Source organism: Sinocyclocheilus rhinocerous, unplaced genomic scaffold (assembly GCF_001515625.1).
Source record: "Sinocyclocheilus rhinocerous isolate Xijiao unplaced genomic scaffold, SAMN03320098_v1.1 scaffold393, whole genome shotgun sequence".
Taxonomy (NCBI): Eukaryota; Metazoa; Chordata; class Actinopteri; order Cypriniformes; family Cyprinidae; genus Sinocyclocheilus; species Sinocyclocheilus rhinocerous.
In genome coordinates, this window is record NW_015654520.1 from 590755 (window position 1) to 605371 (window position 14617).

Genomic DNA, 14617 nt, shown 5'->3' on the forward strand with positions numbered 1-14617 from the left:
CCTCGCTTTTCAGAACGATGAGCTTTGTAAAAATCTACGTGTTTCAGAAAGGCGGGGCATAGAGGAGCAACAATAATGTACAGTATGTGGAAAATAATGTGTTTTTTGAACCTTAAACCTCATAAACACATTTCATAACACCAAATACACAAAATAATGTTCTTTTTAGCAGCATCATATGACCCCTTTAATAGTTAGTAGAACGTCTGAAGTGGACGATCAAAATAAAGTGTAACCTGTCTTTTTTGTTTGTTTTTGTCCATTCAGTGTAAAGTTATTGGTAGCCAAAACTGTTTGAACAAAGTCATACAGGTTCAAATCAAATCAAATCAAGCACAACGTTCTCAGCACTGAACATAATGTGTGTTACTGACACTATATAAATCTGCAAAATGCTTATTTGAAATACTATTTGGACCAATAAAGATCCCACAGTTATGTCTCCACAGGTTATGTATACCACTACACTGTATACCACTACACTGCCTTTCAGAGCTTCAGTGTAGTGGTGGCTGTGCTGGCCTGCGTTTGCATGATGTACACAGATTCAACAGCGAGAGTCGATTCAATAGTAAAACCTCTGAAGCAGGTTCCCAGAGTCCTCAGAAGCCGCCGCTCTCGGTGTCGTCCGTGATGTCCATGACCTGGCAGATCCTTACCAACAGAGACTTCCAGCTGTTTGTAATCATGAACTTTATCCAGGCGTTCTGCAATAACTTCACCATGATTTTTACAGAGCACCTCATTCCTCAGGATGTCCTGCCTTCGCTTGCCAAGAGCGTCATGTATGGAGCTGGATTCAGGTGCATCATAGTTGTAGCTAGTGTTGGGGGTAACGCATTACAAGTAACTCGAGTTATGTAATCAGATTAGTTTTTTTCAAGTAACTAGTAAAGTAATGCATTACTTTTACATTTACAACAAAATATCTGAGTTACTTTTTCAAATAAGTAACACTAGTTACTTTGTTTCCAATTTATTGATTGAGACCTCACTTGTTTCCATGTTGAGAGAAATCGGGAGTAAGTGTAGAGGCGTTGTGTAAACACGATGCTTACTGTAGTTCTGGACTAAATGTGAACATGCATTTACTCATATCTCACTTGCACAAAAACAGATTCAGTATTCCTCGAAATTAATAAAAACAGTGGAATGCAAACTATGTTAAATAACACATATGTATTTAATCTCACTGCTGACCTTTGATGGTCCAATTCAACCGTACGAATAAACAAAAATGACTTTAGTTAAACTAAACATCACTTTTTTTATTTATTGCTGAAATAAGAGTTATTGTTATTAATTTATTTTTTGTAAGCAAGCCCAGCCCAGGTGAGAAAAAGTAACTTAAAAGTATTGTCACGCATTACTTTTCATAAAATGTAACTAAGTAGCGCAATAAGTTACTTTTTCAGGGACTAACGCAAAATTGTAATGCATTACTTTTAAAAGTAACTTTCTTGCATTACTTTTAAAAGCTGCTGTGATCGTGTTACTGTTGGGTCCAGGACACTACTATTTCCTTGCATTGTTCCTTACTTCCAACATGTGAGTAATTACACAGCACAGTGCTGTTTTTTTGTGTCCTCCACTGGGCTAAAGGCATAAATATGTAAAGATAGAAGAATATATGTGCTTAAAAAACAAGAGCGTGGCTACAGCACATTCATTGGGGAAGTTTATGCATTTAGAGATTTACACTGCTGTTCAAACGTCTGTGGTCGGAACGATTTTTTTGAAAAATAAGTCTCTTATGCCCACAAAGGCTGCATTTATTTGATGAAAATATACAGCAAAACAGCAATATTGTGAAATATTATTACAATTGAAAAGTTTATATAATACATAAAAGTAATAAAGTAATATATTTAAAAATGTAATTTAATCCCGTGATTACTCCAGTGTCACATGATCCTTCAGAAATCATTTTAATATGCTGATTTGCTGATCAAGAAACATTTCTGATTAGAAGTGTTGAATACAGCTGTGCTGCTTTATATTTTTGTGGAACCATGATACATTTTTTCAGGATTTTTTGATGAATAAAAAGATAAAAAGGCCATCATTTATTTGAAGTGTACACCTTTTGTAACATTGTGAATGTCTGTACTGTCATTTTTTATAAATTTAACACTTCATTGTTGAATAAAGTATTAATTTCTTTCAAAAAAAAAAAATAAATAAATAAAAATCTTACTGATCCCAAACTTTTGAACTGTAGTGTATTTAGGTATTACAGTGTTTACCAGTGAATAATCATTTTTAAAATGTAGGCCAGATTGTGTTTTTGGTTAAACAGGGTAATATCTAAAAAAAATCTTTTAACATTATTCATCTCAATAGTTGGTATTTACTTACATTTACTTAAGTGGTTTAAAAAGGGTGACTTTTTTCCCATCTACCAATCACCTAACAGCCACCAAACAGTAAGCAAATAGATTTAAAATGTTTAAATGGTTAGTTCACCCAAAAATGAAAATTCTGTCATTAATTATTCACCCTCCCTTTAAGCTATAGTTCAAAGTATGCTGCTGGCATGAGTTATGATTGTAAAGGTTTTAAAAGACACTGAAGTGTATTAAATGATCAGTAAGCTATTAACGGTATCATTTAGTCTTTTACCAGAAAATTCTTTTTTTTGAATCTCTTTAAAATGTATTTGATAATGAGTGCATATTGCATATGCCTTTCCTGTTGATTTACACAGAACATTAATTTTGTATATATTTATTCGTTTATTAGTTGGTGGGAAAAGTTTTGTGGTTGTTACTTGTTATTTTTCTTTGTCAGTAAACTTGACTTTATGCTCAAACACTGTCATAATATGTGGATCTGATGTGCATTACGGAACAAAGGATGCAATCAATGAATGCAATAAAACTAATTATGAAAAAAAAACATATACTGTATATAACTAATGTTAACTAATGAACCTTATTGTAAAGTGTTACCAAAGTTAGTAATTTTACATTTGGATATTTATTATTCCTATCTATGCTTTCTTTCCATTATATGCTGTTGTTTTCGTGGAAATGGGTTCATCATTTAGCGTCCTCAAGACATTATCAGATGCGCTTTTATTTTGAAAGCAGTTCTATTGCGCTCGGTTTCCGGTCGCCATGTTTAGTCCACACAGAAGAACTGCCTTGTTCAGTTTTCGCCAGGAGTTTTACTCTCCTATGTACTTAATCTGTACGTGTTTTAGACAGAATTAATTGTTTTAAGTACACGTGCCTTTGATGATATGCTCAGTAGCTCTGGGTAGTAAAGAGACGCTTTATTCCTCTGGTGAGTGTTGCATTGACACCTGGCTAGCGTTAGCTGTTAGCCGCTTCTGTGGCTCATCCACATTAGTCAATAGATCAATGGCGCAGTACAACTCCGAGTAAACAATATTAACAGGTGTAATCGTGCCTCAGATGAATGAATGTGCTGCTTTGCTCCTCTGCTCTGTGTGTGTGTGTGTGTGTGTGTGTGTGTGTGTGTGTGGGAGATCATGATGCTGTCAGTCTGCAGGATGCGTTTGCTTTCACATTCACTTTGGGAACTCAATCAGAAGAGATTGTTCTTCGTTAAGGAGCGCTTCATTTCAAGTTTACTTTTTGGGCAAATATCGAAAATCTGTCAGTAAGCTGCCTAGTTCATATTTCAGTTCTATAAGAAATTCGATCTTTAATTTTTATCACCGCACTGGGCACAGCGATTCCTCTAATAAATAACATTTTGTGTTTATTTATTTTGCTTTACAGTAATATAGTTATTGCATTCTTAAGTTATAATTAATTTAAAAAAATTAAATGTATTGTATGTCATGGTTGTATCTGTTGTAGTGCCTTTAATGTTATTATTATTATTAATGTTTTTTTTTTTTTTTTCAATTTAATCCATGTTGGCCAGATTAGTAACTCCTTTATTTATTTACTTACTGGGTTGATTCCCTTATTAACATATTGTAATAAGCCAGGCTGTTAACTCCTAATTGTGATTTTATTATGATTATTAATATTACATTTAAATATACATTTTTACATATTAATAGCAGAGTTCACATTGGACAGGAAATTAACTTTAAAATGATTGACTACATTTGATGAAATTATTATTTTTTTGTATGTTGTAATACACCCAGAGTCCATATTGCTCAGATTAATAAATATCAGGTTATTAAATAATTGGCTAAATTTGATGATTTCATTATTATTATTAAATACATTTTTACTCGTTTTACTATGTAGATTTTTTTTTTCTTTATTAGCATATTGTAATAAGCCAGCGGATCCAGAGGCCAGGTTATTGATGGCTAAATTAGTTTGATTTCTTTCAGTTATGGAGCCTCTTAACCAGGTTGATGTCATGCACCTTCAGGAGTCTCGTTCCTCAGCTCTAGATCTGTCCGTGGGCTGCAGACAGAGTCCGTTAAAGACAAACTCCATAGAGGGGTTGGATCTGCTGAAAAAGCCCAGCTGGTGTGGCATTACCTCAGGGAGCAAGAGCGTTAACACGTCCGAGTCTCGGTGCATCACTTGGCCAAGCAAACCGAATTCACCTGATCACCCCGAACCAGGATCGAAGCGTCATGGCACGTCATCCCACAGCCCCTACTCTATACCATTACCCCTGATCAATGGCTTGCCATCTGTGGCTCAGATACTGTCTCAGTGCCCGACCACAGACCAAGTGTTTACGGATGACAGTGATTACCGTATGGAAATGGGCCATGTGTTAACGCAAACTAAAAATAGTCTCAAAAAAGCAGATTCTGTGTTGGGAGGCAGGATAGCGCATAAAGAGATGCATCCACAAGACATTGTGACCAGTTGTGGGGAAACATACTTGAGTGACACAAGCATGTCACAAACTAAGGGCTCATCATGTTTACCTCAGGACGCATACACACTACGTTCCACCAGCTCAGCGGTTGAGCAAACTGCCATCGAAACGCTCGCATCCGAATGCACCGGCGCTAAGAAAACATCTCCATGCTCCGTCGAATACATCTCTAGTGCAGATGACAGTGACGTCATTGAGGTGCCAGTCAGCAACTCCAGATGCAAGATGCCTCCGAGCTGCCGCTCCCGAACTCGGAGTGTCATAGTTAATGAGAGAAGTCGTGGAAGACGAGGAAATTCCTCCGTGAAGCACAAAGTTGCAATGGACTGCTCTCCCAAACATGTGAACAATGTCTATGCCCTGGATGAACCTGATTTTGAAGGCAGTGACGGTAGAGCCGACTCTGAATCCAAGTCGTTGCTGTCATGGATGGAGTCGGTCTGTATTGCCATATCTCCAGAAGACAGCGATCAAGACATGGATGCCGCTTTTCCCGAAAACTTCCCATCTACCTCAGATGCTGAAAACACAAGCGTCTTCAAGTCTCCACAGAGTGGGGCTTCATCTTCAATGTCAAGCCGTTTGTGGAAAACTCCGGCCTCGAAGAGTAGGAAACGGGCGAAACCAAGACCCAAACCCGCTAAGCCGGTCAGAGCGCCGCCGGCCGGCAAATTGGCAAAGAGAAGACGCCGAAAGCCTCGCTCATCTGGACCTTCATCCATGTTTTCTTTTCAAGAGCCGGAGATCAAATTAAAATATGCAGACCACAAAGAAGAGAAGAAGGACAGCAGGCCGGACAGCTTCGCCCCGTACGTTCACATGGAGTTCTCATCCTGCACAATCGTCAATTTTAGGGAAGAGGATGTTTATTCGACGAAGAAAGGGTCGCAGCAGGTGGTCTCGGGGGTCATCCCGAAGACGTCCTGTTTGCAGCTGGGCCGTGTTGCCTCCGATGCCAGGTTAGAGGTCAGGCGTTTCTGCTGCCTGTGTGGAAGAGCTGGCAACATTGAAGGCCTTGGGGATTTGCATGGACCGTACTACTCCAGCGGAGCTCAGGCCGTCTGTAAATCCGACAGCAGTCCTCTTGCCCAAAAGCAGGAACCTGACTGCAGCGATTTGGACTCGGTCTACAGTTTGGAGGACGGTGCGTCCCAGTCTGTCAGACGGCAGAGGAAGGAGAACTGCTCGGAGAGCGTTGAGGAGTCTGGTGTGTGTAGTGAGCACTGGATACATGAGGACTGTAGCATTTGGACCGCAGGCATCTTTTTGGTTAAAGGGAAACTCTACGGATTGGAGGAAGCCATCCGGCTTGCACAAGGAACAGTAAGTCTTTTTCTACCCCTGTCAGAGTGAATCTAATGAAGAAATGTCTGGGTCATATTTCTCCCCAAAATCAAAAGAAATTATATTTTGCATTATGAAAGTGGGAGGTTTTTTTTTTTTTTTTTACAGTTCTATTTTATGCTATATGGGGGTTATTCATATGTGTTATATGTGCAGCAGCAATATTTCTTACATGCTCACAGCAGCATGTTGTGGATGTATTGGCGGTAGCAAGTAAAAAATAAGTAAATTTTAAAAATAATCATGTTTAATAGCAGAATTATTGGTGGAAATCTACAATATCCGTGATGCTGTTTGGTTAATGGCTTATAATGTTTCAAACAAAGACATTTTTTTTTTTTTTTTTTAATTGCTGGGGGGAAATTAATGGAAAAAATACTTTCGAAACCAACACTGCTGAGAAGGTGGGCAGGCAATGATGCACTCAAAATATAAGATGTCCATCATATTGGTACCATCAAATCTGTTCATAAAATAGGTCCATAAACAATCGAAAGCAAATTGACTGCATCTGCAGCGGTAATTATTCATCACAAGTATAAATATGTATATCTGCAATAGATTGTATCAGGTGTTTTAGTTTTATCATTAATGTTAGCTAATTTTGCATATATTAGCTACATAAAAACAGAAACCAACACATTCTCACCTGTGAGAATTCACCCCAGTTGGTCCGTGGTCCATTAATAGCTCAGTGGTTATTTCAGCCATAGGCTGCAGTGCACAATGCTGGGGCTTTTTCATTGATTTGTCAGTGTGAGTGATGAACTGCATTATGATATGTATCTACGATTTTGGGCATTTTTTTTGGTTATTGTCTGACTATTATAGCTCTATATAATAACACTGTCTCTGAATCTTCTGAATCTGTAAAGTGCTGTTGTGTTTGGTTGTTGCAGGTGTGTTCGTACTGTCACATGGTTGGTGCCACTTTGGGATGTTTCTTCAAAGATTGCCCCAATAAGTACCACTTCCCCTGTGCCCTGCAGTCAGGTAATGGTCATCAGTTCTCGTGAGACCATGCAGACTGAATCCAAAAGTAATGCAGTGTACATTGTACAAAACTACAGTGTCAGTTTGGTTGAACAAAAAAACAAACAAATCTTTGTTTCAAGGCAGTGGCGAATGACAAATGCGTTTCAGGGCAATGAGGTACAAAGGTACCTCCTGAAATTGATTTCGAACAGACTTCTGAGGCAGCATATAACGGTCTAATGATCTACAATAAAATAAAGAGCACTTTGGTGATAACTAAGTGAAGATATAATTACTATAATGCTCATTTTAGCAAAAAATGACATCAAATAAAAAAAAAAAAGATGTTCAAAACATACATTGACGCACAAACTGACCACTAATCACAACTTTCAGGCTGCATTTAATTGAAAAGCCCTATTGAGATTTTAGCTTCTTGTAAGGCGTCAGTTTGTTTCCCATTTCCGGCTGTTCTGGGGTTTCTCGCTCGTCTCCGTTTTGTTGCACTGATGCTTGTGTTCTTTTTCATGTCATCATCTTTGTCGAGGTGCTTATCTGTGCTGCTGTGTCTCCACACAGACAGTGCGCTCAACGAGGAGAATCTAACGATAAGATGCCCGAAGCACAAGGTGACTCACAGATACTGATTTAGCTGGAGTTTCTCCGAAACAATGAGTTTAAGTTATGAAAATGACACGAGTTTGCAGCATAATAGACTGGGTTTCTCAGCTTTATTGTCCTCCTCTTGCATCACCTTCACTGCTGATAATGATCACTTCATTTTTTTTTTTTTGTCTTCTCAGAATAAAACATCCAGAGTGAGCGTTAGCAGGCTGAAGAATAGATGATATTTGGGAGGTGCTGAAATGTCTTTGAAGGTATTTTACTGCACTACTCACTAGGGCTGCACGATAAATCGAAATGGAATCGAGATCGCAATTCGACAGAAGCTGCGATTGTCATGCGTATCTTTCAGTGAAGCAAAATGCGCATGACAATCGCATTCGATTAATCGTGCAGCCCTATCACTCACACCTTTATTAAGCCTTAGACATTTTTAATCCGAAGTATGACATTAGTTATATTTTGTATGCAGGCCTTATTAGGATCATTAATAATTTATTTTTATTTTTTAAATTTTTTTTGTGATATGACCTAGGCATGTTCTTGACAGGTTTCATGAGATTTTGTGAGTAGTAATCATACCATTCTTTCTCACTTAAATAACAGCATCTAAAGTAAAAGTAATTAATTACTAGCTACTAATTACATCTAGTGTCACTAGATTACTGTACTAATTACACTCTCTTTTAAAAATATTGAATTACTTATTACTATTTAATACTTTATAAATCCCATTTCAACCTCAACCAGTTACAATACAATACATGGATAGACATGAAACGGCTCTTTTAATTCTTTCAAATAAATAATATAAAATTGCATAAATTATTCTCCAACTGACCAAAGTATTTGGTCGCATTAAAAACATACATTTTAACATCAGATGTTAATTTTTGTAACATTAAATCCACTGTTGTTTTATATAGAATCCTCTATAGTCTATACAGTATTTTTTGTAATTACATCAAAAGTAACTGGGTTTAAAAAATTCAGAGTAATCCCTTACTTTACATTTTTACTTTACAAGGGAAAATTAATTGCATTACATTAATTACTTAGTAATGCATTACACCCAACACTGCCCCAATTCTCATTAACATAATGTGGGGAAAAAAATACTGTAGTGATAAAACAGTATATTATTAGAGGTATTCATTGATCATGGTAGAATTAGTACTACTACTATCTTTGATAGATTATTATTATTATTTTTTTAAAGGGGTCATATGATGCTGCTAAAAATAACAGTATTTTGTGTATTTGGTGTAATGAAATGTGTTTATGCGGTTTAAGTTTCAAAAACACATTATTTTCCACATACTGTACATTATTGTTTCTCCTCTATGCCCCGTCTTCTGAAACGTGTCGATTTTTACAAAGCTTATCGTTATGAAAAAGCGAGGTGTGCTCTGATTGGCCAGCTATCCAGTGCGTTGTGATTGGCCGAATACCTCAAGCGTGTGACGGAAATTTTATGTCCTTTACCATATTGTGATGCCTGCGGCAACCACATGTGACGACTCCGGGCTGGACTCCGCTTCGTCCACGGTGAAAGCCGATCTGGCGATCGACAGCGCGAAGTTGTTGTATTTCCTCAGCGACCAGCACGGATCAGCTCTAGGCATGACAAAGCGATATCGTCCTCTTTTGGAAGACCAAACAAAGTAGTTTCGCTTTCACAACGAATCACACAGCGTCTTCAGGACATGGCGGCAACAACAATACTACAGCGAGAATAAAAGTTACGCCTTCTTTCTTTGCGTGAACATTTGGGCGGCGTTATGCAAATCTTCCCACATCGTGACGTAGATATGTGGGGGCGTGTTAGAATGAGGCGTTTTAGGTAGGCGTGGTTGACTCTTAACTTTTATAAAGAATATCTCTTTGGATTTGAGACTTTAGTCTTTGCAACTTTACAGATCTTCTTTATGCACCAAGAGCTTGTAACACTCCAAAGAGAAAGGAAAACTTGAAATCGCATCATATGACCCCTTTAAGTGGCACAATGCAAAAATTCTAAATATAATTTCATTTAATTTCTTTTGATTTTGTGCTTAAACATGACCCAGGCATTTACTGATGAGCTGCTGATCCAGGTGTGTTTCATTAGGATCGGTTTGAAAATGTGTAGTATTGCTGTGTCTCCAGGAACAGGTTTGGAAAAAAGTGACGTATCAGAGATATAACAACACTTCTCCTATAAGCCTGACAAAAGGCCCCGAACACGTTTTTTAGGTCTGAAAACGCGAGGCGCACCGCACTGCCATTTTTTTTTTGGTGACTTAAAAAAAAAAAAAAAAAAAAAAAAAAGCAGTTTTTGCGTTTTTTATGTTGCTAGGCAACCACCAAATCAGCTGTCGTGTCAGTCTAATCAAAGGATTATAGCATGAGCGCTCTAAAATCTTTGGTTTTTGCTGTGAAGTAAACTGTCATATTAGCAGAAACCTTAAAAAATACAGCACCAGGTAACCCACGACAGACACCAAAATGTTCTCCTCCATCATTGCAGTTTCTGGCCTTTCTAAGCAACGGTAAACGTTCGTCACCACAATGGAAGGGCCCGCCTCTCCATTCATTCGATTGGACAATGGAAAAAAACGCGAATGACGTCGAGCGCTTTTTCTGCTCAGAGTTGCTTTTTTTTCAACTCCAGGCGCTCAGAGCGCTCCTGCAAAAACGCACAGGGCGCATAAACAGCACGCAGAACGCTCACTGCCGATCGAAAACAATTTTAAAAAGGCGCCTCTCACTGCAAAAAAACGCGTTCTGTGTGATCGGGGCCAAACTCTGTTCTTGTTTGTTGTCATTTGCATTTTCCAGCATTAATGAAACACTCATCTCAAACACTAAAGCTGTGTTTTATGGTGTAATGATAATGAATTTTTCTTTGATCTTCCTCTGCAGGTAGACGTCGACAGATGTGGCTGTGGAGTGGGTCCCTAATGTGTTTACAGATCGTTCCATTTGATTTAGCACTCCACATGTTGAGTGTTTGCACGTACTCTCAGGCAGTCGAATGTTCGGGACTGGATGTGCTGTGTCTTTTACCTGTCGCTCGAGCGGTACCCTTGGGCAACGCTGGATGATTTCCATTGCATTCCTCTGCGTTCCGAACACCTGATAAATTCAACCACTGCAGATTTTTACATCTCTGTTTCATCTAAGTTTACTGAAGGCCAAATATCTCCCTCTGCTTCAACCTTTTACAATGTTATGGCAATCTAAACAACAGTGGAATCAATAATGAGAGCCTTGTTTCATTTGAAGTGACAGTACAAGCATATTGAGCGGAAGTGCTTGATTTTCATTCTTTTGTGCACTTCAGCATCTCGTTGTTCATTAAATATGTAACACCAACTGTCCATTCTGTAACAGTGATGTCTTTTTATTACATAAAACTGAAATGCTGAATGAACTAGTCTCCTCCAGTGGTACCGTATGCACTATTATGTGAGCACATTTATTTATATTTATGTTTAATGCATAGGTGTGTATTTATTTGCCAATGAACAGCCCCCTTTAAAAGGACAGAGTGTGTTTTAGCACCTTGTATAAATGCAGTAAAGGCACATTATAATTTGATGTTGGTAACTGCTACAGGGTGCTTTAAATATGAATCTGGTTTCGGTTTTCTTTTGAAACTTGTGGCCTGGGAAGCAAGAAATCACAGCGTCTGTAGGATTTTCCATTTCACCTGATGCCTTGTGATGTTTCGAGTTCTGTTTCAATAAATGTTTTTATTCTACATTCCTAAGAAGACATTGTGTAACAGTCCTTCATTTGGCAATTGGACTTGATGTGTTGATGCACATTTGTCCTGGTGGTGGTGCTAAACAACCTTCAGACGGCACGGTGTCACTATCCAGTTGAAAAGGTTTTCTGAGTGGAGTTGCTATGTGGTTTATAGGGCATTCTGCTGCAGCTGCTAAATCGTTTTGAGAGGTTTTTATTGCAATACTCTCCAATTTCTAGGATGTTACCATCATGGTATTGCTTGGTAGATGCTAAAATCTTCTGGTTAGTGACCCAAGTCACTATGGCCACATTCACACAGCAGCAGAATATGGTTGTCTTGTTAGTTCTGTATTCTCTAATACACTCTCAGAAAAAAAGGTACAAAAGCTGTCACCGGGGCTAAAGGCTAAACACTTTTGTACCTTGTAGGTACTAATATGTACCTTTAAGGTACCAATATATGGACTGTTTAGGTACAAAGGTGTGCCTTTTGAAAAGGTACCGCCCCAGTGACAGCTTTTGTACCTTTTTTTCTGAGTGTATGGTTGTGTTCACACACATTTCAGTTATTTATGGGAGTGCAATCCGCATTCTATAACCAAACTCGCACCCGTCAGTTAGACCACATTTTCGGTGAAGCCCTGCTGTGTGAACTGAACCGGACTTGACAACTTGCAGTCTGTCACATTATACAGTCTGAGAGAGCCTTTTGGATCAGCAAAAAAATAAAATACGTAAAATAAAAAATATAACTTTCCATTTGTTACTTAAAGAACACTTTTAAGTACTTTTTGATACAGCAGCAAAACTACTAGCCTAAGCGATAAAGTTCAAACATTATTTATAACAAGTTAACAGTCAGTAATAAAATAAGAACAACTACACAAATTACAAGCAAGCATAGATAAATACAAGAGAACGGGTGTCAAACTCAGTTCCTGGAGGGCCCGCAGCCCTGCAGAGTTTAGCTTCAACCCTAATTAAATGCACCTGATCCAGATAATCAAGTCCTTCAGGCTTATTTGAAAACTACATGGTATGTGTGTTGGAGCAGGGTTGGAACTAAACTCTGCAGGAGCTGAGTTTGACATGCCTGGGATAGAACGAAGTTACAAATAAAATAAGGTCTAACAGTAGTATTCAGGTACAGTGATGTAATAATTAAGTATAAAATAACGCTGAACATTGTTCACTGTATCAATTAAATATAGATTCTTTTTTTTTCAAAGCTAAATGACAGACAGCATCAATTTATAGGCTGTTGCCAAATGCACGGTTCCAAAATACTGTTATGCATCCAATTTCCATCTGTTTACATTATCTACTAACACGAGCTACATGTTCAAATAAATATTTGACAAAAAAAAAAAAGTTTTATGAAATTACAAACCAAATGCACTGATCTGCCTACACACATCAGATATATATATATATTTTTTTTTTATTAGTCGATTATTCTAAATGCACATAAACATACAGATACAGTCTCAGCTATACAATGGAAAACAATAAGAAGCATACAATCAGGTAGAAAAGTTAATACAGTCAGGCTAGAGGCTAAATATGCACCATAGAATAGAAGATCAAGAGAGGTTGTTAATGTAGCACCAGAGAGGTGTCCATATCTGCCAAAAATCATTAGACTTTTGATGTATATCAAAGGTGAGTTTCTCAAGTGGAAGTAACGTAGATATTTGAGACAACCACATTTTAAAAGAGGGTACTTGAGGAGATGACCACAGTAACAATATACATTTCTTTGCCAGATAAACCAAAATTAGAAACAGTTGTTTGGTGTGGAAGTCAAACACAGTCTCCACTCCACTGTATAACAAATACAGTTCCAGAGAAAAACAAAATTTCAACTTAAAAAGACTTTGTAAAAAATTATGTACTTTAGTCCAAAAAGAAAAGATTTTGTCACAATACCAGAAGCAGTGAAGGAATGTTCCTTTGCGTTTTTGTTTTACGTTAATTTAAAACTTTTTATTTGAACTTAGTTAAGACTGTGCTTACGAGGACAATTTTGACGTAATTTTGTCTGTATTTGGACGTTTAAGCGTGATAAGACGAAAAGTGAACTCAGTTCTGTAACGGTGTGCTGTCTGAGACGCGGCTTTCTGTGCGCGCGCTTTGGGTGCAACCAGAGATGGAAAGTAACGAAATACAAATACTTAGTTACTGTACTTAAGTAGATTTTTATGGTATCAGTACTTTACTTCACTTTATTTTTCCGACAACTTTTTACTTTCACTAGGCTACTATAGTTTTGTATTTGTTTACTTAGTTAAGCAGGGCCTGAATTTCGGCGCGGGATTGCGCATAATTCTACACATTCCTGCAGGTTTCCTGCAGGGGTGAGTACCGGTGTCGTGCCGAAAATTGATTGTCTGCCGAAAACTGATTGCCGTCTGTAATCACTTTTTGGCAAGTGTAAAACTGCATTTTATGGGTATTTCAACAGGCAAAAAAGACTGCATGAGTCTGAATCTGTTAAATATAACCCTCGAATGCAATCAAGTCATTTAGCTCATGCAGTCCTTTTTACCTGTTGAAATACACATGAAACGCAGTTTTACACTTGCCAAAAAGTGATTACAGACTCTACTTATTGAGTGAACTGTTCTTTCTGCCTCAAGTCACTTTTTGGCAAGTGTAAAACTGCATTTTATGGGTTTTATTGCCCATTTAAAGGTATTTCAACAGGCAAAAAGGACTGAATGAGCTATAATCTATCAAATATAACAACCATGAATGAAATCAAGTCATTCTGAGGCAGAAAGAACAGTTCACTCAATAAGTAGAGTCTGTAATCACTTTTTGGCAAGTGTAAAACTGCGTTTCATGTGTATTTCAACAGGTAAAAAGGACTGCATGAGCTAAATGACTTGATTGCATTCGAGGGTTATATTTAACAGATTCAGACTCATGCAGTCTTTTTTGCCTGTTGAAATACCCATAAAATGCAGTTTTACACTTGCCAAAAAGTGATTACAGACTCTACTTATTGAGTGAACTGTTATTTCTGCCTCAAAATGACTTGATTTCATTCATTGTTGTTATATTTGACAGATTATAGCTCATTCAGTCCTTTTTACCTGTTGAAATA

General features: G+C 37.7%; 1 protein-coding gene across 2 annotated transcripts; it reads left to right on the top strand.

The window, feature by feature from the left end:
- The first annotated feature begins 3090 nt into the window (after window positions 1-3090).
- On the top strand, window positions 3091-11522 carry LOC107717495 (retinoic acid-induced protein 1-like). Of its 2 annotated transcripts, XM_016524263.1 has the most exons (6): window positions 3091-3288; window positions 4325-6153; window positions 7074-7167; window positions 7729-7778; window positions 7953-8027; window positions 10678-10756. In XM_016524263.1, exons 1-5 carry the CDS (start codon window positions 3240-3242, stop codon window positions 7995-7997), a joined length of 2067 nt encoding a protein of 688 aa, XP_016379749.1. In that variant the 5' UTR covers window positions 3091-3239; the 3' UTR covers window positions 7998-8027; window positions 10678-10756. The 2 variants fall into 2 exon arrangements, with proteins under 2 accessions (XP_016379749.1, XP_016379748.1); XM_016524262.1 differs by lacking the exons at window positions 7729-7778; window positions 7953-8027 and having other exon boundaries at window positions 10678-11522.
- Window positions 11523-14617: the final 3095 nt, after the last annotated feature.

Coding starts and splice junctions, on each gene's coding strand:
- LOC107717495 (XM_016524262.1), top strand. CDS start 3,240: ATGATATGCTCAGTAGCTCTGGGTAGTAAAGAGACGCTTTATTCCTCT. Junction 3,289..4,324: donor AGAGACGCTTTATTCCTCTG/GTGAGTGTTGCA, acceptor GATTTCTTTCAG/TTATGGAGCCTCTTAACCAG. Junction 6,154..7,073: donor TCCGGCTTGCACAAGGAACA/GTAAGTCTTTTT, acceptor TGGTTGTTGCAG/GTGTGTTCGTACTGTCACAT.